This window comes from Neophocaena asiaeorientalis, unplaced genomic scaffold (assembly GCF_003031525.2).
Source record: "Neophocaena asiaeorientalis asiaeorientalis breed wild unplaced genomic scaffold, Neophocaena_asiaeorientalis_V1.1 scaffold93, whole genome shotgun sequence".
NCBI lineage: Eukaryota > Metazoa > Chordata > Mammalia > Artiodactyla > Phocoenidae > Neophocaena > Neophocaena asiaeorientalis.
The window spans coordinates 1,510,648-1,535,670 of NW_020174273.1; the positions used below are offsets into that span (position 1 = coordinate 1,510,648).

Sequence of the window (25,023 nt, forward strand, 5' to 3'; positions counted from 1 at the left end):
TCTGGAGCCTGTGCTCCGCAACAAGAGAGGCCGCGATAGTGAGAGGCCCATGCACCGTGATGAAGAGTGGCCCCTGCTTGCCACAACTAGAGAAAGCCCTTGCACAGAAACGAAGACCCAACACAGTAAAAATTAATTAATTAATTAATAAACTCCTACCCCCAACATCTTCTAAAAAAAAAAAAAAAAACCCTTATATTCCAGCGGAGGGAAAGATACAATAAAAAACAACTACATAATAATAGATCAGAGATAACTGCTATGAATAAGGGTCAAACTGGGCAACTACACATAAAAGGGTGGTCAGGAAAGGTGTCTTTGAAGAGGTGTCATGTGAGCAAAGACCTGAACCTTATATTCCAGCGGAGGGAAAGATACAATAAAAAACAACTACATAATAATAGATCAGAGATAACTGCTATGAATAAGGGTCAAACTGGGCAACTACACATAAAAGGGTGGTCAGGAAAGGTGTCTTTGAAGAGGTGTCATGTGAGCAAAGACCTGAAAGAAGCAGAGGAGCCCCATGAGGCTATCTGGGAGCAGGTTGTCTTGGGTAGAAAACATAGCAAAAGCCCTAAGGTGCAGTGGGATTGATGTGTTCCAGGAACTGCCAAGAAGCCAGCGTGGATGGAGTGAGGAGGAGGAGAGCGTGAGGGAGGCAGCAGGGAAGTCAGACCTTGCCAAGCTTTACAGAGCACGGGAAGCGCTCTGGACTTGACTCTCAGACGGGAGCATGTTTTTCACCATCACGTGCCAGGCACTATGAGTGGTCCCATGTAGCAATTATGGAAAACAAACAAACAAACAAACAAAAACACAAGCTCTAGGCCTTCAAGAAGCAAGTTGGCTAATGATGACTAATCACAACTGTTCCTAGAGGAATCTTTGCACATAACATTCTGAAAACAGAGCTCTCTTAAAGACACAGAGTCTCTTAAAAAAAAATAACCGTCTAAGAAGTAACTAAAGTACAAAATACAATCAACCCACATGAGGACATGTTCTACCTACCCTTCATATTATTGTTCACAGCAGTAAAAATTTTTTATGCCTCATTACAAAACATCTGCCTTAAACCCAGGAATCACCTTCGATTAACAAACTTCCATGGTTAAGGGCATATTTCTCAGTCTGTCTCAATAGAAATTTTAATCCGCCTGCACGTGACATGTCTTTCTCAATCAATGATGTTCCCCTCTTTGCTATGGAGCCCACCATAGTCATAATGCCTACCTGTCCGTCTGAGCCCATGGTAATCTCTGCTTCTAGGGGGGCCTGAAGTGACCAGGTGGACAAGAGAACTCTTAAAGTCAGAGTAAGTTGACTTACACTTGCACGTGTCCACATACAGGGCAGCAGGGATAAAGAAAACCTAGACAGCCCCGAGAAGAACTGCCACACTAACGAGATTCTAGGCACCAAGGAAAGAGTAAAATAGTCTTTAGATTGTAATCATTATATTCGTTAAGGTTACTAAAGAGCACTGTAAGCCTATAAGGATACATCAGGAGTCTAGGATACTATAAGCAGCAGAGGGTTGTTTTGCTGCGAGGATTAGAAAAAAACATTCAGATTTCATTTGGGGAGGCTGGTGCCTGGTGGAAGGAGAAAAGATATGCAAGTCCAGGTATACACACTGGCACCAGAATTTCCCCACAAGCAGTTACAAGTGGCTGACTTCAGGGCACTTCAAATAAAAGTGAAAAGGAGTAGCGGCGTTGAATTTAAAGTGAAAAGAATAAAAAACTCAAAGAGCTAGTGGGAGGGAGTAACACTTAAACCTACAAACCAAGGGCACTGCCCAATTTAGGAGAAGAATACCTGTGAGAGACAGAAGGAAAGCCACTGAATGCTTATGAGAACGCATCTACCTAGATTAGGTGCAAAGCTGCTGATGTGGGAGGAGAGTTTTATAGCAGCATGGAACTAGAAATAATTTTTTTAAAAACATACACACATCAGGTGCAAAATTGGTAATGCTGAAGGGGAAATTGTAAATCCATGTTGAAATCTGCTAAATATTTTAAATAGCAACTAAAATCTAAAAAGATAGATAGGGCTTCCCTGGTGGCGCAGTGGTTGGGAGTCCGCCTGCTGATGCAGGGGCCACAAGTTCGTGCCCTGGTCTGGGAAGATCCCACATGCTGCGGAGTGGCTGGGCCGGTGAGCCATGGCCGATTACCAATGTGAAAAAGCAGAAACTCAGGACAGATAACCTGAGGTGAAATCCTTACGGAAATATAAGGAAAAGTAGACGTGACTACAAAGTCCTGCAGAGCCCACAGGGCAAGGGCTGCATCCCTCACACCCAGTCAGGCAAAAAAAGACACTCCAGAAATATTTGTGGAATGACTTTCTGAAGCGGATAAATAATGTGGCCACTTGCTCGCAGACTGCCATGAATTTACTAATGTTAATGAATTGGCTCTTTTGGTTTGTCTTTGCTACATGTTTATGTTGGGGATTTATGGAACTATGTCACTGAGGGTTAGGAAGTAATCTTTATCTCGTTGGCTGAGATAAATAGGACATGATATAAATGAGAAATGAGAGTGGGTAAGCTAAGGTTAGCAGGAATTCTGCCAGCACTGGGACTGGAACCGTGACAATGGTTCATTATTTGGGAAAAACTGGAGTTTGTGTTTCGGGGAATGAATCTGGACAGTCATTAATGAACTGACAGACTTTATAAACTGTTTCTTAGAGATCCAATTCTCTCAGCTTATATTGCTTGATTATTTATATGGTTATTGGGGGTAGGGGCAATTTGCTAGGGAATTTGTGTTAAGAATACAGCTGGGGGACTTCCCTGGTGGCACAATGGGTAAGAGTCCGCCTGCCAATGCAGGGGACACGGGTTCAAGCCCTGGTCCGGGGAAGATCCGACATGCCGCGGAGCAACTAAGCCCATGCACCACAACTACTGAGCCTGCACTCTGGAGCCTGCGAGCCACAACTACTGAGCCTACGCTCTAGAGCCCGTGCTCCGCAACAAGAGGAGCCACCGCAGTGAGAAGCCCGCACACCACAACGAAGACCCAATGCAGCCAAAAAAAATAAAATAAAATTTAAAAGAATACAGCTGGTTAAACGAGTATTTCTCAAGGCTGTAACACTCAATTTTAAGAAATATAAAAATACCTTCCTCTTTCCTTACACTGAGAATAACTATATAGCTTCATTACCATGTCTCCTGTATATTCTTACTAAGACACCTTTGTATAATCTTAAGTTTTGAAAATTTGTATTAACAACACAGTATTTTCTAAACTTTCCAAATACAAAGTTATATTAAGATGCTATATCAATTGATGTTTTTTCCAAACTACACTTCCCTCCTGGGAATTTTGATATACTCTCCCACCCTCTGGCTCTCTGTCAGCCATACCTAAAGAATTACTTCTCCAAAAATCAATCTGCTAGATAACTGATTTGCAAAATTGATTCAGGATTCTCAAAGCTTTACTACAGCAATGATATAAACAATGAACAGGCTTTCCCGTAAGTGCAGCCTTCCTAACTTGAATTATGCCCTGCCCCAGCCCTAACTACAGTCAGGATAAAACCTTCAGGTGGCTCTAGGAGAGCTCATATCAACTATTTGGCTACTAGAGGTAGAGGCAGGGATAGGAAAGAAACAAAAATTTGAGAAAACTCTTAAAATATCAATAAACTGGTTGTTCTGTGATTTGACTTCTGGTAAACTAGCCTGCACTGAATAATCCTTGCTTTAAACTATAAGCTTAACTTTGGATAAATTTGTGTAAAGCAACTGAGACAGCTGTCTTCAAAGCAGGTCAACTGAGGAACTAGAGAAAAACTGGAATGACTGATAAACTTTCAGTTACATAGTATAATAAACTGATACAAACAAAAAGCAAATGAGAAGGAGAGGACCATGTAATACTATATAAAAGCTGCTCATTCTACAGGAGTTCAAGTAAGATGCAAATAATAATAATCAGATGACTTTTTACCTATCAAGTGACTAGTAATATCCACTGCTGGCAGATGTATAGAAAAAGGGTACTGTTAAAAATGTTGGTTAGAACTACCAACTATGTCCTTTCTAGAGAAAACTTGGCCAACTCTTTCCAAATTTAAAATGTGCGTACTGTCCTAACAAATAATTTCACTTCTAGAACCCTACCTTGTAGAAACACTCACACAAATAGAAAAGGATAGATACACAAGACTATTCCTGAAGTATTTATATGTAATGGAGGAAAGATAGAGACCTCCAAAATACTCATGACTAGAGGAACTGCCAAAAAAGTTAACGTCCATTCATACTATGGAATGCCATGCAGGTGTTAAAGATTGAGGCAGTGTATTTATACAGAGGATGTCCGAAACAGTTGAGTAAAAGGTCAAGCTATGTAACATATTTAGTGTTATACCACTTAAAGAAAAAAGCATAATTCTCTCTGTACAGGTTAAAACAAATACAAATCAAACCATTTATAGCACCTATTCATTTTCACATGCCTAGAAGGGGGTGTTCACTTTTTTACTTCATACACTTTTGTGTTGTTTGTGCGCACGCACACACACACACATACACACACACAGAGTCGACATAATTAAGGGCAAGGTAACACTTCAATTCTGTGAAGAAAGAATGGTCTTTTCAAAAAATGGTGCTGGGTCAACTGGATGTCATACTGAAAATAATGAGTATTGACCCATATCTCATACCATTTGTAAAAACAAATTTGAGACAGATTATAGACCTAAATTTGTAGAAAATATAGAAGAGTATCTTGATGACCTTGGGGTAGGCAAAGTTTTCACAAATAAGATACAAAAGGCTCCAAGCAAAAAGGGTAAATATGTAAATTGCACTACATTAAAATAAAGAATTTCTGTTCACCAAAAATCACCATTAAGATGGTGAAAAAGCAATCACAGAGAAGGTACTGGCAATATATATAGCTGACAAAAGACTCACATAGAGTATATATAAAAACTACCTACAAATAAATGAGAAAAAGGCAGATATAACCCAACAGAAAAATGAGCTAAAGACTTGAACAGGCACTTCAAAAGACAACATCCAAATGGTCAATATATGAAATGGTGCTCCATTTCATTAGTCATTAGGGAAATGAAAATTAAGACCATAATGTTATACCTCTGAATACTCATCAGAATGGCTAACTTGAAAAAGAAAGAAAAATGCCAAGTGTTGGTGCAAATGTGGAATAACTTGAACTCATACATGTTGCAGGCGGGACGGTAAAATGGTACAATCACTTTGGAAAACTGTTTGGAAGTATCTACAAAGCTTAATATAAACACATCCAGAATTTCCGCTCCTAGGTATATATCCACTATAGAAAAGCATAAATATATGCTCACCAAAAAGCATGTATAAGTGTTTGGTGAACACGTGTATGCTACCTGAAAGAGTCAAAAACTGAAAGCATGCAAAATGTCCATTAATCACAGACAGGTTAAATACATTTTAATTTAGTCATACCATATAATACTATACAGCAATGAGAATGAGCCAACTACAGTTAACTGTAACAATACGTATTTCAAAAACATAACACAGGGCCTCCCTGGTGGCACAGTGGTTGAAAGTCCGCCTGCCGATGCAGGGGACATAGGTTCGTGTCCCGATCCGGGAGGATCCCAAATGCCGCAGAGTGGCTGGGCCCGTGAGCCATGGCCGCTGAGCCTGCACATCCGGAGCCTGTGCTCCGCAACGGGAGAGGCCACAACAGTGAGAGGCCCGCGTACCGCAAAAACAAAAACAAAAAAACAAAAAAAAAATAATACAGAAGAAAACAGAAACAAAAAAGAATATACAATTCTAGTTTTTATAATTCAAAAACAGGTAAAACTAATACATGGTATTTTCAAGCCAGAATAGAGGCTACCTTGACGGGCTGGGTAGTGACTGGAAAGGGGCTCTTGGATGCTGGTAATCTTGAGCTGGGTGCTGAGTACACAGTCATATTCACTTGGTGAAAATTCATTGAGTCTTACATGTATGATACGTGCACTTTTCAGTACTTGTGTTCTACTTCAATCAAAGGTTTACTTTTTAAAAATGAGAGACAATACCAAATAATGTTTGAAAAACACACTCTTATTAGTAATGAAATACATGAATATTTTACTAAGACACTATTATGACCAATTAAATAAAGTCAGTAAACAAGTATCTACTGAGCCCCTGCTGTGCACCACTTAGTAGTATGTCAGTAGTGATACAAGACAGACTGTTTACTCCTTAGCCTCATAGAGCTACAGTTGGAATGGACGGAGGGAGGGAGGGAGGAAGGAAGGAAAGTCCAAAACATGAAGAAGACTAATAATGCATTTTCCATGGCAGCATAAACTGATGATTCTTTTGACAAGAAATTTGGTACTACATATCATGATCTTTAAAAATATCTGCCTACTTGATGAATTATTAAAAATTAGGATGCAAAACATTTATCAGTATGATGACCACTAGGCAAAAAAGTTATGAACAGAAAAAAATGAAAATATACATCAAAATGTATTTTCCTTTTGAACTCATCATTTTCTAAAGATTTTCAGTGAAGTCATATTGTGAAAAATGAATCAACCATAATTTGCCGTCAAATACCAAAATGCATTTTATACATTAGGCACTTTTCTATATCCTTCAGCGTTTTGCTTTTTTTAAAAAAAATAAATTTATTTGTGTGTTTATTTTTGGCTGCGTTGGGTCTTCACTGCTGCGCATGGGCTTTCTCTAGTTGCAGCGAGCTACTAGAGAAAGGGGCTACTCTTCATTGCAGTGCGCAGGCTTCTCACTGCGGTGGTTTCTCTTGTTGCGGAGCACAGCTTGCGGGCTCCAGAGCGCAGGCAGATTCTTAACCACTGTGCCACCAGGGAAGCCCAAAACTTATTATTAAATTAAATTAAAACTTATTATTATTGAAAACAGCTCATTTATAGTCATGCACTAATTGGGAGAATCTTCACTGTGTAGGCAAAGTAATAAATATTTTTACCAATTGTATGACTTTTATACTAACAGCTGTGTTCTGAAATCAGTTAACTCCATATTACATTCATTGGTACAGAAAAGTTACTGTTGTTCATAGTGACTTTTGTCTTTTGAAATGAATATTCTATTTTAAATTTGAACTGTTCTGCCTAATTAAAAACGGTCTACAATATTGTGTGCTCCTTCATGTATATGTAAATTTATTCATTAATGTATATGTATATTACGTACATATGTATAATATTGATGCGTATATAACTCGTTGAAAATATAAGTGTTAGGGCCTCCCTGGTGGCGCAGTGGTTGAGAGTCCGCCTGCCGATGCAGGGGACGCGGGTTCGTGCCCCGGTCCGGGAAGATCCCACATGCCGCAGAGCGGCTGGGCCCGTGAGCCATGGCCGCTGAGCCTGCGCGTCCGGAGCCTGTGCTCCGCAACGGGAGAGGCCACAACAGTGAGAGGCCCGCGTACCCCTGCCAAAAAAAAACAAAAAAAACCCTGCTATCTGAGACTGATAAGGAAATACATGGAAGGTTGATTCTGAAAGGAAACATATTTAACACTTTTTTTTTTTTTTTTTTTTTTTTTTTGCGGTATGTGGGCCTCTCACTGCTGTGGCCTCTCCCGTTGCGGAGCACAGGCTCCGGACGCGCAGGCTCAGCGGCCATGGCTCACGGGCCCAGCCGCTCTGCGGCATGTGGGATCTTCCCGGACCGGGGCACGAACCCGCGTCCCCTGCATCGGCAGGCGGACTCTCAACCACTGCGCCACCAGGGAAGCCCTCAGATAGCAGTTTTTAAAGAGTTTCTACTAAGAGCGACAAAATATAACAAACTACAAATGTTTGGAGATGATCTGAGAACTGATAATTCTAGTTGAAGTAAGGACAGCTTTTGAAATTCTGCTGTAGCTATTGAGTAAACAATTGTTAAGATATATTTTATGTGATAATGACATTAACTCTCTCCATAGTGTTAGTACTGGTAAAATATAACATAAAGGCTTTGTATAACAGAGGAAACCTAAAGTTTCTTGCAGTAAACTTGGATAAAGTAGCTATGGGTTAATGAACTTTAAATATTTAATGGCCTAAGTATAGAAAGGCAAAAAATATTTGGAAACTGACATCTTAGTAAAAATATTATAACTTGTAGTGACCCTAAGAAGTTTGCTCTCAAAATCCCATTGATGCGTTTTACTATTTAGGATATCAGCTATTTGATGTCTCCCTTAATTTCTACAAAAGTTCTGGTTACAATACATTGAATAGATAACATTTTTCCTGTTTTGGTAGATATAAATCTGAAAATAAATTTACATGGGAATAAAACTGAGCTAATGTTTTTCCTTTGTTTTTGGTAGGATTTACCTAACCAGTTTCATCAAGATTCTCATATTTTACATGAAGTTCTGAGGTGAGTTTCAGTGAAGTTTTCTAAAACTCCAAATTAAATGGCAGGTGTTTTAAATTTCAACCTTGCTTGCTACCTTTTGTTATTTTAGGAAGTATGTGCAGATTGGTCGATGTCCTCTAATATTTACAATCTCTGACAGTCTCAGTGGAGATAATAATCAAAGGTTACTGTTTCCCAAAGAAATTCAGGAAGAGTGTGTTATATCACATAGAATAGAAATAGAATGAAATTTCTGCTTAAAATTTTATATACATACTGTATTTTTCTTTTTTTTTTTTTGCGGCACACGGGCCTCTCACTACTGTGGCCTCTCCCGTTGTGGAGCACAGGCTCCGGACACACAGGCTCAGAGTGGCCATGGCTCACAGGCCCAGCTGCTCCGCGGCATGTGGGATCCTCCCAGACCGGGGCACGAACCCATGTCCCCTGCATCGGCAGGCGGACTCTCAACCACTGCGCCACCAGGGAAGCCCCCATACTGTATTTTTTAATTAATCACATAACCACTATCTTCCTTTATAAAACTTTGACAGTTTCAACCCTGTGGCACCAACAATTATGATGAAGTTTCTTAATTGAATAGTGACAGAAGAAGCTAATAAGGTAAGCCTTTTAAGAACTGATTAATTTGAATCTTACATTGTAATTATAGAAAGCCAAACTTAAGTAGTATTATATAAACTTGAGAAGTTAAAGACACAAACTATTTCAGTTTTTAAAATTAAAAAAAATTTAATTACACTCATAAAGTATGTCATTTTAGAAAATGTAGGAAATACTGATTTTAAAAATCCTTAACCTTTTTCTACTTTTAAACTTAATTTTCTTTTTCACACTGAGGAAAACTTCCCTTTGCTTGGCTTAGTATTCTAAATTGTATCTGTTAGCAAGAAACTGTTTTCTGGTATCTAGGTCCATTAGTCAGCAACATTCCAACTCTTTTGTCCTGTTGTCACTTTTTAAAGATTTAATACTTTTTTTATTTTGATAAAAAACATATCATAAAATTTACCATCTTAACCATTTTTTTCAGCTTTACTGAGATATAACTGACATATAACATCATGTAGGTTTAAGGGGTATGACACACTGATTTGATAAACTTATGTAATGAAAAATGATTACCACCATAGTGTTATCTAACACCTCCATCATGTCATGTAATTACCATTTCTTTTTTGCGGTGAGAACATTTAAGATTTTTTTCTCTTAGCAACTTTCAAATATGTAATACAGTATTATTAGCTGTATTATGTACTTGAAATACCTTAACCATTTTTAACCATCCAGTTCAACAGTGTTAAGTATACTAACATTGTTCTGAAATAGCTGTTACTTTTTTTTTTTATTTGGTTGTGCCGGGTCTTAGTTGCAGCATGCATGTGGGATCTAGTTCCCTGACCAGGGATCGAACCCGGGCCCCTTGCATTGGGAGCACAGAGTCTTATCCACTGCGCCACCAGGGAAGTCCCTGAAGTAGCTGTTACTTTAATTAATTAATGCTGCATTGGGTCTTCATTGCTGCATGGGGGCTTTCTCTAATTGCGGCCAGCAGGGGCTACTCTTCATTGCGGTGCATGGGCCTCTCATTGTGGTGGCCTCTCCCGTTGCAGAGCATGGGCTCCAGGCTCACGGGCTTCAGTAGTTGTGACACACGGGCTCAGTAGTTGTGGCTCATGGGCTCTAGAGCACAGGCTCAGTAGTTGTGGCACATGGGCTTAGTTGCTCCGCAGCATGTGGGATCTTCCCAGACCAGGGATCGAACCCGTGTCCCCTGCATTGGCAGGGGGATTCTTAACCACTGTGCCACCAGGGAAGTCCCGGGTTTTTTTTTAATAAGTATATTTTCAAAAGGAAGTCTAATGAAAAAGTAAATCCCGTTTAAAAATAAGTCAAAAAAAAAAAAAAAAAATAAGTCAATAGACCCTTCCCTTCTTGACAACCTAAGTGTTATCCCTATACAGTTACAAGAAACATTTTGTGAGACTTGAAATCCCACGAAGTAAATATCTGACATAAGATTCTTCTTTAAGATGATTTTTAAAATGTCCACTTTCAAAAAAAAAAAAAATGTCCACTTTCTCTTAGAGATTTGTTTGGTCATAAAATGCCTACAGGCAGACAGATACAGAAAGGAAAGGCTTTTCAACAAACTCACTCTAACACAATTTTCTAATAAGTTTACTGCTAAAGCTCCATTATAAAATCATAGATGCATTCACTTGAAAAGAAGAAAAGGACCTCAGGACTTCCCTGGTGGTCCAGCGGTTAAGAATCCGCCTTCCAATGCAGGGAATGTGGGTTCAATTCCTGGTGGGGGAACTAAGATCCTACATGTCTCAGGGCAACTAAGCCCGTGTGCCACAACTACTGAGCCCTCACGTTCTACAGCCCATGTGCCACAACTAGAGAGAAGCCCGTGTGCCACAACAAAGAGCCGGCAGGCTGAACTAAGACCCGATGCAGCCAAACAAATAAATAAAAATAAATAAATATTTAAAAAATACAAAGGACCTCTCAATGAAATAAAACCAGATGTCCAAAAGAGAAAATCTTTTGAATGCATTTTCCAAACAAAATGAACATTAACAATACTAAAAATATGATTAACACCATGCTAAAATAAAAATAAGCCATTGTGACTGAGTGGACTGAGGAAAGGGTAGCATGGACAAAATCTGGAGGAAAAGCTAAACTAGAATGAAAAGACAAGAAACAAAAGCCACAAAGGACGAATCAGAGAGCCAGAAGGCAAGTAAGGAGAGTCCAGCAGGCAGATCAGAACAAGAGCCCAGGTACCACATTAGGGAGGAGACTCAACTGAAGCATGTCCACTGTTTTTGGCCTTCTGCAGGCTGGCTCTGGCATCAGCAGCTGCAGCGGGGTGGGGACAAGGTAAGAGGCAGGTGGGGCACCAAAGGAAAGCCAGGCTGTGAACGGCCCAGAATCTGACAGGCTCAAGGGATGGTTCTGAGGCATGAGGGAGGCAAGGGTCCAGGAGCACAAGGGGCATAAGGAGGAGAGCACGAGCATGAGGCTGAACTTCTGAAACTGCTGATATGTAAACGTGGGCAGAAAGCTTACATGCTGAAAAGCTCCCCAGCTGAAATTATAAACCACAGTTTAATCGCAGCGGCCATTTTTTTTTCTCCCGTATCACTGAGTGGCCCAAACATCAGAGAAGAAAAGGCAAATGGTTGAAATGACATTTCCATGCAAAGTGGTGGTTAGCACAAGGGGCTGAGGTCACTAGAGCTGAGACAGAAGTCAGAGGACAGGACTTAAGAAAGCAAGGAAAGATGACTGCACACAAGGAGAAAAAAGAAGAGTCAAGCAGAAGCAAAGGGAATAAGGGAACGAGAGGGTGGAAGTATAGATGGATATCACCAGAAAGTGAGATACGGGAATGAGATTCCAGGGATGAATTCATTTAGGATGGTGAAGACTTTACAAACAAAAAGGCGTCCAAACATTTCATTAAAAACCCAACCAATTTAAAACACTAAATACAATGCCATAGCTCACAGCTAGCCTCTTGACAAAAGTTTTAAAATAGTTAAAATATTGCTTTAAAAACATAAAAGTTATATATTTACTTATATATTTTTAATTTCATGAGACAATAAATTATTTTTTTTACTGTAAAATGAATAAAAGTATATGTCAAAAAAGAGAAAAAAAAACCTATAATACTAATCTTACTACAACTATTACTGCAGTAATTTTTAGCATAATTATAATCATATTGTTTATAAAATTTTATAATTGTTTTCTAATTAATTATATGCATTTTTTAAGCCACATGCATTTTTCCATATTAATTTTAATACTTGCATGATATTTTATCAAGTAGACTCTCAAAATTTATAAATCAATTTTCTCATTGCTCATCTAACTTGGGGCTACCGTAAATTATACAGGGGTACAAATCAACATGTATAATTTTACATTTTCATGCCTGACCTGAGAAGTAGATATTAAGTGTCTGAGGTGGGAAAGTTGTCCCTGAAGACTGAAAGGAGAATGGCAGGCTTATTTTCAGATGCACTATCTCACCGGGTCACTGACAAGTCAAAAGATTTACCTGGAAGAAATCTTACAAAACGTGGCATGAAATGAAATCTTGGGCAGCAGGGAGGACTGTCTTCAAACAAAGGACCTAAAGCAAACAAGTAAAAAGGAAAGAAAAAATAAATAAAACCACCTTAGGAAACAAACATTGCAACTTAACTCCTGAGAGTTATGATAAATACAAAAAAATACCACCAGAAGTAGGGACATAAGAAAACCACCCCTTTCTCCTCAATAGCTAAATCAATCATGTGGTAACTGCCACAAACATTCCATGAAGACTGTAGGGAAGAGACCACTCGAAAAGGAGAATGAATGCCCCAAGGTTATATACGGTATATGGTATATATGGTAAAATTAGTTTTAGAAATTCAAAGATACAAAGATTTTTGTTATAAATGAACGATTAGATGATATAATATGCTTGTGTTTTCATTCCGTTCCATTTTAACCAATACAACTGGGGAAAAAAAAGAGAGAAATACTATTAAAAACTTGGTTTGAAAAGCCATTCATCAATATACTATTTTAAAAATAAATAAATAAGTGTCTGCTGGAATAGAGGCACTTCCAAAAGAGGGAACTATTATCCAAGAACCAAGTATCAAGTTTTGAACTGCTGTAGCTCACAGTGTATGTGTGTGTTTCGAAGGTTAACTAAAGTTCTGTTTTAATAAACTGTCATCTTGGAAGAAGTTTATTACAGTAAAGTTCAATAGATTTAAAATATTAACTAATGAGATTTCTCCAATGCAGATAAACCAAGGTAGTCACTCAACATAACTGCTACCATCTTCTGAGGTACCAGTTAGGTAACAATTAATGGTAATCTTCCGTAATGGACACTGTCCAACTGTATTAAAATGAGACCATAACAATTTATTCATGTCAAATGATAACACGCACTCCTATGAATAATAAACTTTTCCCTGGGTATTTCAAAAGTACGAGGAATTTCAACTATGTTCCCCCACTTTTATAAGAGTTTTCACACATACCACAACGTTCTTCGATAAGCACTGCACTTTTCTTTAAATCCTATTATTTACCTTTAAGGTTCCAGTCATACAATTCCAAAATATCTCTGAATAGAAATAATGAAAAGAGTTCAAGTCCTTTCACACAAAAATTCTGAAAAATAAGCCAAAATCAAATCACTGTAGTACTGCAAACATGTATTAACAAGGTTCAGCTTGTTCTAGTCAAGTGTTTTAAAAAGTGTCTATTGCAACTGTACTAAAACAAGGTAATTTCCTAGTTTGGTCACCGTCCTATAATAGCTCACTGGCTTGAAACATTAATGAAGTAGGCAATAGTATCATTAGGATTCCTAAGAAAATGTGAACTTGGCCCTTCTCAATGTGCAAATAAAATGATGTGCAATTTAAAAATCAGAGTCTCCTTTACGTCATATTTTTCTAACCCAATTATAAAATATATCAGAATCTCCTAGGGACTTTCTGTTAATTCAAAGCACACACTGGGCAGCCAGCTCTGATAGGCTTGTCCCCAGCACCTCCCCCGCTCCACCCCTGCCCCCTCCACCCCTCAAATACACCCAGAATCACTATTATTACAAAGTTACCATAAGCAAAGGTCTCTGTGCCAAAAAAGTTCCAATTCTTAATGAAGGCAAATACAGGGCTAAGACAAACTACAGAACCTTGTACCAAAATTTCTGCTGTAAACAAGCTTAACAGATGATATATTTGCAAGTGAGACTTGTCTCATAATTCTTCCTCCTACTTGTTTTGCTCGGGGTTCATAAATCACCCTGCGTGAGATCATGCCAGAAGTCATAAACTTTTACAATAGCAAATGAAGGCTTATGACCTTAAAAATCAAAAGGAAGCAAAAAAGCCCTTCCAAGCAGAAGAATGAAGGGGCGGCCCTTTCTCTTCAATTCTTTTTGAAAGACAGGTGGAATTAACAAGGACTTGCCCAGAATGAAATAGGTGCAAACTAAGCATGCGTGTCATGCTCATCAATCCCCCTGGGTGCTCCGCTGCCCCCGACAGAGCTGCACCGTTAAACGAGGTTTGCAAGAGGAGCCAGGGGCTCAGGAAATCGACCCCGACTCCAACACAATGTTAAGTGCACAAGCTTGTTTGCTGTCTAGTTGTTATTTCTTAGTGTGATTTGTTGACAGCACTAAATTCAAGATCAGGCAATGAATCATTCTGAGATTCACATTTATCTTGCTTTGGAATTTTAAACCTCTTGCATATATTTAGATAAATCTGCTGCTGAGCATACGTAGTGAAAAATATGTAAATATATGGGAAGAAAAATGTGTAAATATATGGGAAGGAAAATGAACAAAGCATTGATCTTGCCACTGGAGATAATGAATAAGATTATTCCAACAGCTATCAGATTCAATTTCACTTTTCTAATTTCCTATCTGATAACGACCAGTAACCAAAAGCTGTCCCCTGTCCAAAACAAACTAGAAACAGATGTGAAGCTACTATCAGTAGCTGCAGCACGAGGAGAAATGGGTTCAAAACTAGGTCAATAAGTTGGAAAACGACCTGAATTTTAACCTCATTCCTAAAGCTACATCTGACTACATCTGACTGGTCCTTTCAATAGTGAACACAATACTTTAAGGGTATACTTATGGCAAAAAGCCAGACCTGGCCAAGTTCAATGCTTTAAAGATATGTGTGGAATAAACAAAAGAGCAAGCTGCATCAAGCTGTTAAATAATCTTTTCCCTTACCTCAGGCATCATCTCCTCAATGAAATGAATCGTGTAGTCTATGTTGAATCTAATTACTTTACACAGTGGAATCTGCAATAATAAGGAGGAAAAGTTCAGTTTCAAAATACCTTCCTGCGCTCACACTGTACATGTGTTTGCTACCTAACCCAGAAGGCCATGAACCAAACGAGAAAGCTTCACCTTAATCTAAGCTGCTAACAATACTGCACATGAAACTTGACCACAGCTGCTGAATTTTAATAACAAGAACCCAGCTGGCCCAGTCTCTACAGGAAACCTGCATAACGTTGGTGCTCAATTAACTGTGTTAGCAGCAGCAACACAAACATGACAAGAACTCATTAAAACCAAATATATTGCCTCTAAAGAACTAATAAAACCACAATTAAATACTTCGTTTTCTCAGGTTTTAAAAATCTTTCAGAATCTTCAGCTCTTCAGGCAGAACAGGGATAGCAGGCTGACAATTCATCAGCTATAGATTCATAAGTCACTGTAGTAGACACAACTCATGCTGCCTCTCTGGCTCTGGAGCAAAAGCAATCATGGTAATAAAAATAATAATAGGGCTTCCCTGGTGGCGCAGTGGTTGGGAGTCCGCCTGCCGATGCAGGGGACGCGGGTTCGTGCCCCGCTCCGGGAGGATCCCACGTGCCGCAGAGCGGCTGGGCCCCCGGAGCCTGTGCTCCGTAGTGGGAGGGGCCGCAGTGGTGAGAGGCCCGCGTACCACAAAAAAAAATAAAATAAAAAAAATAATAATAATAATAGCTACCACTTATTGAGCTAGGCACTGTTCTACTGTTTCACATACTGTCTGTCACTCATGTAACCAGCCCTGTGAGACAGGTACAACTACTCTTCCCAGGGTACAGTGGAGGAAATGAAGGCAGAGTCGTCAGATATTTTGCCGAAGGAAGCAGGTAGCTGGTGAATTAGAAATTCTTGCTCTAGACCCCAGCTCTAAGCCACTTGGGTATCCACCTCTCATTTCCTGTTCTAATACTCAGGGTATGTGTGAAAATGAAGGAAAGCTCAGATGAAATAAATCCACATCTGTCTTGCTTTACCAATATATCATGAGACACTAGCCTAGTGCCTAGATTTAATAGGTTTTCTTTAAGTATATTTTTGAATGAACGAAGGACTGAGAAAGGAAGGGTGTGAGGTTAATGCAGTGGCTTGGCTGACTAGCCGGGGAAAATAATAGACTCAGAAGCCCTAGAGATGTGTTAAGTGGGCTTTTCTGGCCCCTTGATCTGTCCATAAGACGAATTTATATAAAGGTAATCGTTTTTACAAACCACAGCAATCAGAAAGAAACAAATTTTAATTCCACCAGCAAAAGGAATGGTAAGAAAAGCAAATAGTCCTATAATGCCATCTACTGGAAATCTTTTTCTCAGAAATGAAGTTTAGCTCTTAGGTGCTTTCTTTTTTTTTTTTAGGATGGTGGCTAATTTGAGTGAAATTCATAATTAACGTTAATAAGAGATCCATTTTCAGCCTTCTCATGGTAATGAGTTCTAAACCAGATGAAGTTACATGCTAAGGCCACTCATTTTTAAGTTCTTCTTTCTTCCTACAATCATTTAAAAATATTTGAGAGCTACAAATTTGTGCAATTATTCATATTTTTAAAATACTTTGCTAACAACTGTTAGATTCACAGTTACTCTAAAATATGTCCCAGCCCTTACCGTTTAAAAAGGCAGGGATCTCGAATAGCCAAAGCAATCTTGAGAAAGAAAAACAGAGCTGGAGAAAGCAGGCTCCCTGACTTCAGACTATACTAAAAAGCTACAATAATCAAGACAGTATGGTACTGGACAAAAACAGAAATATAGATCAACAGAACAGAATAGAAAGCCCAGAGATAAACCCACGCACATATGGTCAACTTATCTTTGACAAAGGAGGCAAGAATATACAATGGAGAGGGCTTCCCTGGTGGCACAGTGGTTAAGAATCCGCCTGCCAATGCAGGGGACGTGGGTTCGAGCCCTGGTTTGGGAAGATCCCACATGCTGTGGAGCAACAAAGCCCTGTGCCACAACTACTGAGCCTGCACTTTAGAGCCCTTGAGCCACAACTACTGAGTCCGTGTGCCATAACTACTGAAGCACATATGCCCTAGAGCCCATGCTCCGCAACAAGAGAAGCCACCGCGATGAGAAGCCTGCATGCCACGATGAAGAGTGGTCCCCGCTTGCCGCATTTGCTGCAACTAGAGAAAGCCTGTGCACAGCAAAGAAGACCCAATGCAGAGTAAACAAGCATAAACAGAATATGATACAGTATAACTTACAAGTGCATTTAAAAAACAAATAAGCAAACAAAATAGTATAAAGTACAAAAGAACCAAAGAGGAGGTAACATTTGAGTTGAGTCTTCAAAGATGGGAAGGGATTTTCCAGGTCATTCCGAAAATTAACTGGGGAAGAACAGGTGTTTAGTTTCTAGCAAGACAGAGAAAAGGGAGCTGGGGGAAGGACAGGTCATTTAGCTCTTCAGAAGTGAAATGCATGGAGACAGAGATGTAAGAAAATTCTAGAAAGGAAAGTATGAACTATATTATGCAGATCTTAAAAACCATGTTAAGGATTCAGAGCTATCCTTATGGCAACAAGAAGTCATTCAAGTACTTTAAGTGAGAGACTATCACAGTTTACATGGATGGGATGCTATGTAAACAGGGTGGGAATGGCTTGTAGGGGAACAAGGCAAGAGACCAGAAGACCAGAATGGAGTCTAACGAAACAGTTCAGAAGCCAAATGAACAAAAGATCAAAAAGGAGGGAGAATAATTTAAACACAGGAGATGTGACTGAAATATACAGTGACTGTTCTGATGTGGAAGTGAAAGAGGAGAAAGAATAGAGGATAATTTCTAGGTTTCTGGCCTAAGGGACCAGATAGCTCACGATGGCATTAATACAAAGAATTTCATAGGGTGTCCCCTGAGCTCCTCAAACTCAGTATGCAGAGAAGATGATGAGTTCAGTTTCACACAGGTTAAGGGTGAGGTACCTGAGGGAACATCAAGGTAGGTATGTCCAACAGGCAATCTGAAATGTGAGTGTGGAGCACAGAGCCATACGTCACAGCTATAAATATCAATGTCAGAACATGCATGGGAGGAAAAACTGTGAGTGACATTGCATTACTCGAGGAGTGTATTCAGGAGAGAAAAGGACCAGAGCCCTTGGGAATAGTCCAGAGGCAAGAAAAAGAGCAAAAGTATAAACTTTACTCCTTTTACCATGTGCAACAGCAACTCTGCTGGATGATTTATGCAAGTTCAGTCCTTTCCCCACATTATTTCAACTAAAATCACTATTGGGTGATTCCTTCTTTGACCTCTTTTCTTATACACACTGTATTTTCTTTGGGGCTCTTACCTGTACCACTAGAGCCCTTCTCAGACACACAAATTTGGAAAGGCAGACTCCTTTTCTATGCGAACTTTCATCTCTCTCTCTAAGACTCAAAGAGACTTGTCATTTTCCTACATATTGGGAACTCAGTGGATTGAGAACTCAGTTGGCCAATCAAATAATATAAATGCCCACTACCATTTCTTAAAACACGTTTGAATGCTGATTTGACACTAACTCTTATCTCATCCTACCAGAAACCAACAAAAAAACCCTCCCTAAACTTCTACATTCTAACTCTACTACTTCCAGGAACTGAAAGACTAAATCCAGGGCAGCGAGTCCACTGGAAATGGAAAGCAGCAGGGAAATGATCATGGTGCTGCCTTGTGCTTTTGAGGATGGGATAAAATATTATGCATGTAATACATATATCTAGGTAATTTTAGTTATGTTGTCAAAGTCCCTAATAACATCAGGTATTGTAAGTAACAGCAAATGTACTACATAAAAGGACAAAATTTTCCCACAATGCTCTATACTTAGCCAACAAGGCTTTCAATCCACTTCAATTCAAGAAGACCTTAAGAGAACTTGTTGGTACTAGACTGGATTGAGATTCTAACATTACCATCATTTGCATGCCCTTCTTGCTGATGAGCTCTCTCTAGCAAAAAAATGAATCAGAACAGTAAAGCGATTTAATAATTCTTTTTCTTGGGAGGCTATTTCAAATTCAAGAGGCCTTTGATGGATCTAATTCCTATGAACTGTACAATACTCAGCTTAAAACTAGATTTATTTTATCAACATCTCTAACATAAATGATGGGGCTTATCTTCTCATTACAGAGTTAAGTTCTCAAGTTTTGAGAACTTGAATATTTATAAAAAATATACTCTGAAGCCAGGAATTTTTCAGTCCTATCTTTTACAACAACAGTAACAACTGCAATTAATTTTGCACTAGCGGCCTCTCAGTGCCAAACCTTGTGCTGAGGAACTTTAATAAAGCTCAAAGAATCACTCTTCCAAGGTCACATAAATATGGAGAATCAGTTAAAAAAAAAAAAAGAATTAGAAGACTCAAATCCACATCTGCCTGACATCTTATCCAAAATAATTAGTGCCAATATGTATTGTATATTAAACATCATGATAAACACTTTTCATTTGTCATCTCATTTATTTTTTTACAAAAACCAGTAAGACTGCCACAACTAATAACGTCTGTTTTACAGATGAGAAAATCAGGGTTTATAAAAATTGAAATGTCAAATCATACAGCTAGTAAATAGAATTCACTAAGGTTTAAACCCTCTCTGAAGTCACACTTCTTTCCTTCTTTAAGGTGATCCTAAAAGTTAAAATGAGACCTGTATTACTTGTAGGGAATTAATAGATAAGACAGATAATTTTTAAATATTTTCATGGTAACTAATTATTTGTATTTGCAAGCCTGCTGAGGAAAAAAAAAGAGAAACGTATTATGTAGGGGGGAGTTGGACTAGATGACTTCTGAAGGCCTTTTCAACTCTAAGACTATGAGATTTGGTGTAACAAAGGGTTTGAGTGCCTAACTGAGACATTTTAAAAAATAAAATAAGAAACCTTCAAAATTCAAAAACTTCCCAGTGTCTCTTCATAAAGATTGTTTAAGAATAGTCCAAACAACCTAAACGTCCATTGACAGATGAATGGATAAAGAAGATATGGTACATATATACAATGCAATGCTACTCAGTCATAAAAAAGAATGAAATAATGCTGTCTGCAGCAACACAGATGAAACTAGAGATTATCATACTAAGGGAAGTAAGTCAGAAAGAGAAAGACAAATACCATATGATATCACTTATATGTGGAATCTAAAATGTGGCATAAATGAACCTATCTACAATATAGAAACAGACTCACAGACATGGAGAACAGACTTGTGGTTGACAAGGGGGAGGGGAGAGGGAGAGGGATGGACTGGGAGTTTGGGGTTAGTAGATGCAAACTATTACATATAGAATGGAGAAACAACAAGATCTTACTGTATAGCACAGGGAACTATATCTAATCTTCTGGGATAAACCATAATGGAAAAGAATATAAAAAAAGAATAATTACAGCATATAACTGAGTCACTGCTATACAGCAGAAATTAACACAACACTGTAAATCAACTATACTTCAATTAAAAAAAAAAAGAGTAGTCCAATTTAAAACTTTGTAAGTATGTATGATGATGGATGTTAGACTTATCGTGGTGATCATTTCACAATATATACAAATATCAAATTATTATGTTGTACACCTGAAACTAATAACATTATGTGTCAATTATACCTCAACAAAAAAAAAGAAGTCCAATATCACACCGCTTTCTATATTATGGTCCACCCTAGAGACAGATGTGATGTGTATTATCAAATGATTTTATTTTTACATTTACAGTGTAATCATCTTCTCAAAAAAAAGATTCTCTAGGATAAAATATACTGTAGCATAAAGAAAATCTCATTAAGAAAACAATCTGCTTTAAATTAACATCACTACTATAGAACCATGTCTGCTAATAAAAAATAATAATCGAAAGGAGCAAGATCAGGCAAAGATTTTTTCTTTACTCTCCAATGGAACAGAATTTCACAGTTTAAGTAAACAGTACTAAAATAACTTCTCAAACTGCAGATGTAATTTCTTTTAACCAAACCAGAAAGGATTAAAGAACATTCTACTTTGATGTACATACACCATAGCTGTAATTCAGTAAGTTCTATAGCAGCATCTAGACTGGCTCAAGTATACCTCTACACTCCCTTCCTGAGCCGCCAGTGAATTCCACTCTACGTCCAACTGGAACACAGAATAAGTAAGACAATTCCCATGACTGCCAGCTTTGAGACAGAAAGATTTTGACTTACAAATACAGAACTTCCATTTGAACCGATTACCAACAAATCGATTACCAATACCTATATAATATCATGGATCTGTATGTCAGAGTGTCTTAAAGAAGACATATTCCTGGGATTCAAAAGCACAAAAACGTATGAAGTTAATTCAGGCTCCAGATGTCCTGAACAAGCTCGATTTCTTTACCTATTGCTCAGAGACTAAATAATAGCTTCTCCTTAAAACTTTCCAACTTTCTTTTGAAGGACACCAAACCCAAAATAGCTTTGACACATTACTCCACAGTTTATCCTTCTTTTTCAACCTTTCACACTCTCAAAATGTTATTCTGACCCATGTTTACTTACACCATTTAATGTGGACCAAACCTCTGACTCATTAGCACAGATGTCACATTGCCACCTGACACACACTGCCGCTGACTTCCTGCAGCTCAGGTAGAGGGGTGCAAAGTAATTGCTACTTAGAAGTCAGATGAAAAGAAATTTCCTTTGACTTTTAGAAAGAAAGAGTGAAGGGAAGGAAGGGGGCTCAGGGAAGGAGAAAGCCAGCTGATCAGCATATACTTACATTGGTCAGGGGGGCGTGTGCAAACATAGAAAATCCTTCAAAGATATACTCATGATCATCATATTCGATAACAGTTGGCCTGTCAGTCTGAAAGCAAACAGAAACACAAAATATGAAAAAATGACATGATTTGCATGTGCAGAAACCCATCAGGACACACAAAGCAACAAATAGGTGAAATGTATGGACTTCTGTTAACGTTTTCCCAAACACCAGGGAGAAACTACACAGAGGATTAATTCTAGCTAGAATTCTCCTGCTTGGTGGAACTCTCTAGCTTCAGTAATATTTATATACTAGACAATCAAGAATGTTTATTATGGGTGCCATAAAGAAAAAAAAGGCTAGCTACATGGCTTCATTTTCTAGGAACTTGTTTTATTTAATCTCACAATACTACCAGTCCTGTTCTTACTAAGCTATGTTTCTGAACTAACAGAAGCTCTAACAAGAACAACACAATGGCACAGTTGAATCAAAGCAAGTGGAGAAGACTCAGCATCACAACAGTCAAAACTAGCAACAGCCTGGAAGGCTCTGAAAAGACTCAAGGTGCCAAAGGCTCATCCCCTCACAGCTCCATTCCCAGGCCCTCCAAGAAGAAGCCAACCCATTAAACACTGTAACAAATCAATTCCTGCATAATGTCAAAGATCTTAATTACCTGCAAATTGAATCTAATTAAAATATACAAATGTTGACCTAAGCATAAGAGATTATTTTCTTCATGCCATTCTTATAGCCCACCATTTTTAATCCTAAATGCTAAACATGGAACAAATTATCAAGATTGGAAACCTAAAAGACATGTTTTTTTACATAGGTATTGAACATTATTCTTCTAAACATTTATACACACACACACACACACACACACACACACACACGAAGAACTTGGGGGGGGGGAATAAAGAATATCCAAATGCATATTATTTGTTTTTCCAATATTACTGTTACTTCCCATTTGAATAACTCAACAAAGCTAGTCTAAATTAAATATTATGAAAGAACTTCTAGTGAAATGATAATGGTACAGCCACTTGGGAAAACAGTTTGGTAGTTCCTCCAAATATTAAACATATAGTTACCATACAACCCAGCAACTCTAGTCCTACATTTATACTCAAGGGAAAGGAAAACATACATCCACACAAAAACTTGTACACAAACATTCACAGCAGCATTATTATAATAGCCCCAAAGTGGATACCACACAAATGTTCATCAACTGATGAATGGATAAATAAAATACAGTATGTCCATACAGCGGAATATTACTTGGCCATAAAAAGGAATGAAGTTACATACTACAACATGGATTAATCTTGAAAACATTATGGTAAGTGGAAGAAGCCAAAAGATCACATATTCTATGATTCCATTCATATGAAATATCTAGAATAGGCAAATGATAAAGACAGAGAGTACCTTAGTAGTTTCTGAAGGCTGTGGGGTGGGAAAGAATTGACTGCTAGTAAGTACAGGGTTTCTTTGGGAGATGATGAAAATGTTCTAAAATTAGATTGACGTGATGGTTTCACAATTCTGTGAAAAGACTAAATATCATGAAATATATACTTTAAATGGGTGAGTTTTATGGTATATTAATTATATGTCAATAAAGTTGTTAAAATATTAATAATCTAATTTTGAAACTGAAATCTCTTAATTAAAAAAGTAACCAGAATTAATTAATTTTGTACTGTGAAAAGGCAGTACGGCACAGTGGAATGGCATACAGCCATGCACCATGAAGTCAGTCTGCCCAGGCTCAAGTCCTCACTGTGCCACTTATTGCCTGAATAATCTAGAGCAAGCTGCTTAACCTTATCTGTAAAACATGGACGACTGCCTCACCTGCATAGTGGGGATAATAATACCTATTTCATCGATTTTTTTGTGTGAAATAACTTAATACATGTCAAATACTTAGAATGGTGCCTAGTACCATAGTCAACAAACATTAGGTATTATTATCACTGTCATATATGCAATACTATGGTCATAATATATAGATAATGCATAAGCTATTAGCTGATTTTTAAGAGATGCACAAGCGTTCTCTGCATTCTTCCAACTCCATAGCTCCAACGAACAAGCTCTCCATAATTCACTGGCTATTATGTGGTACCGACAATATAAATGAAAAAAGATACAGAAAGTAGTATAATGAAAGGAAGCCAAAAATAAGTCATTATGATAAAGGTCAATTTTATTGGCATAAAAATAAAATGTTTTTAAAAGAAAGAACATTTAAGAACTGAATCCATATTTAACCAATTCACATTTTAACCTATGTACACACATAGAACATATTTACTACATTTTTAAACAAATGAAACCTGATTTTGTTAGGAACTCACTAAAAAGTTTGTAGGAGGTGAGACTGTAATTCGATAGTGGAAAAGTCTGCCAGCATTGTTGGTCATAGGACGACAGGGCTTGATGGCCTGAGGAGAAAAATAAAAATGAGTTTAAGAGTAAAGTAGCAAAATACTGTTATTTAAAAATAGACTGTATTTTCTAGATTCGCATCTGACAAAAGAGGTGGTATGTGTGTTCCTTCACAAACTGGAAGGGAAGGACAGTATTCACTTTACCATTACTAGATAGATAAAAATGGGCTGCTGGTCACGCATTCAACCCACCAACTCACGTACAATACAACATATAGATCTCTCTAGATCTGAATTTCCATGACTATCTTCCTTTCATTTAAAATAACATAATAATTGACCTTTGGCTAACCTCTCAATAAACTAAAAAAACAACAAAAAAAAAACCCCAGAAAGCAAGAAAAATAATCTCAGAAGTAACAGCAGTAGGTTATAATAGGAAGGGGAAACAAGTGAAAGGGTTAAATATGCTGAATAAAAATAGAGAGAACCAGAAATGCAGCAAGCACAGAGGTGGTGGACAGAATATGCACAGAGCTTAAGACGGGAAAAGGAAAACAGCGAGCAACAG

At 38.1% G+C, this 25,023-nt stretch overlaps 1 protein-coding gene across 10 annotated transcripts in view; it reads right to left on the reverse strand.

The window, feature by feature from the left end:
- The window catches only part of DROSHA (drosha ribonuclease III), a 129,218-nt gene that overhangs the window by 75,527 nt on the left and 28,668 nt on the right, over positions 1-25,023 (reverse strand). For all 10 annotated transcript variants that reach the window (XR_003004624.1, XM_024755761.1, XM_024755760.1 and 7 more), the window contains 5 exons: positions 24,420-24,506; positions 22,057-22,143; positions 15,207-15,278; positions 13,531-13,612; positions 12,495-12,569 (listed from right to left, as the gene is read on the reverse strand). Coding sequence is in view for 9 of the 10 variants with exons in the window: in XM_024755761.1 (XP_024611529.1) it covers positions 12,495-12,569; positions 13,531-13,612; positions 15,207-15,278; positions 22,057-22,143; positions 24,420-24,506 (403 nt within the window). In the remaining variant the exon portion in view is untranslated. The remainder of the gene's footprint in view (positions 1-12,494; positions 12,570-13,530; positions 13,613-15,206; positions 15,279-22,056; positions 22,144-24,419; positions 24,507-25,023) is intronic.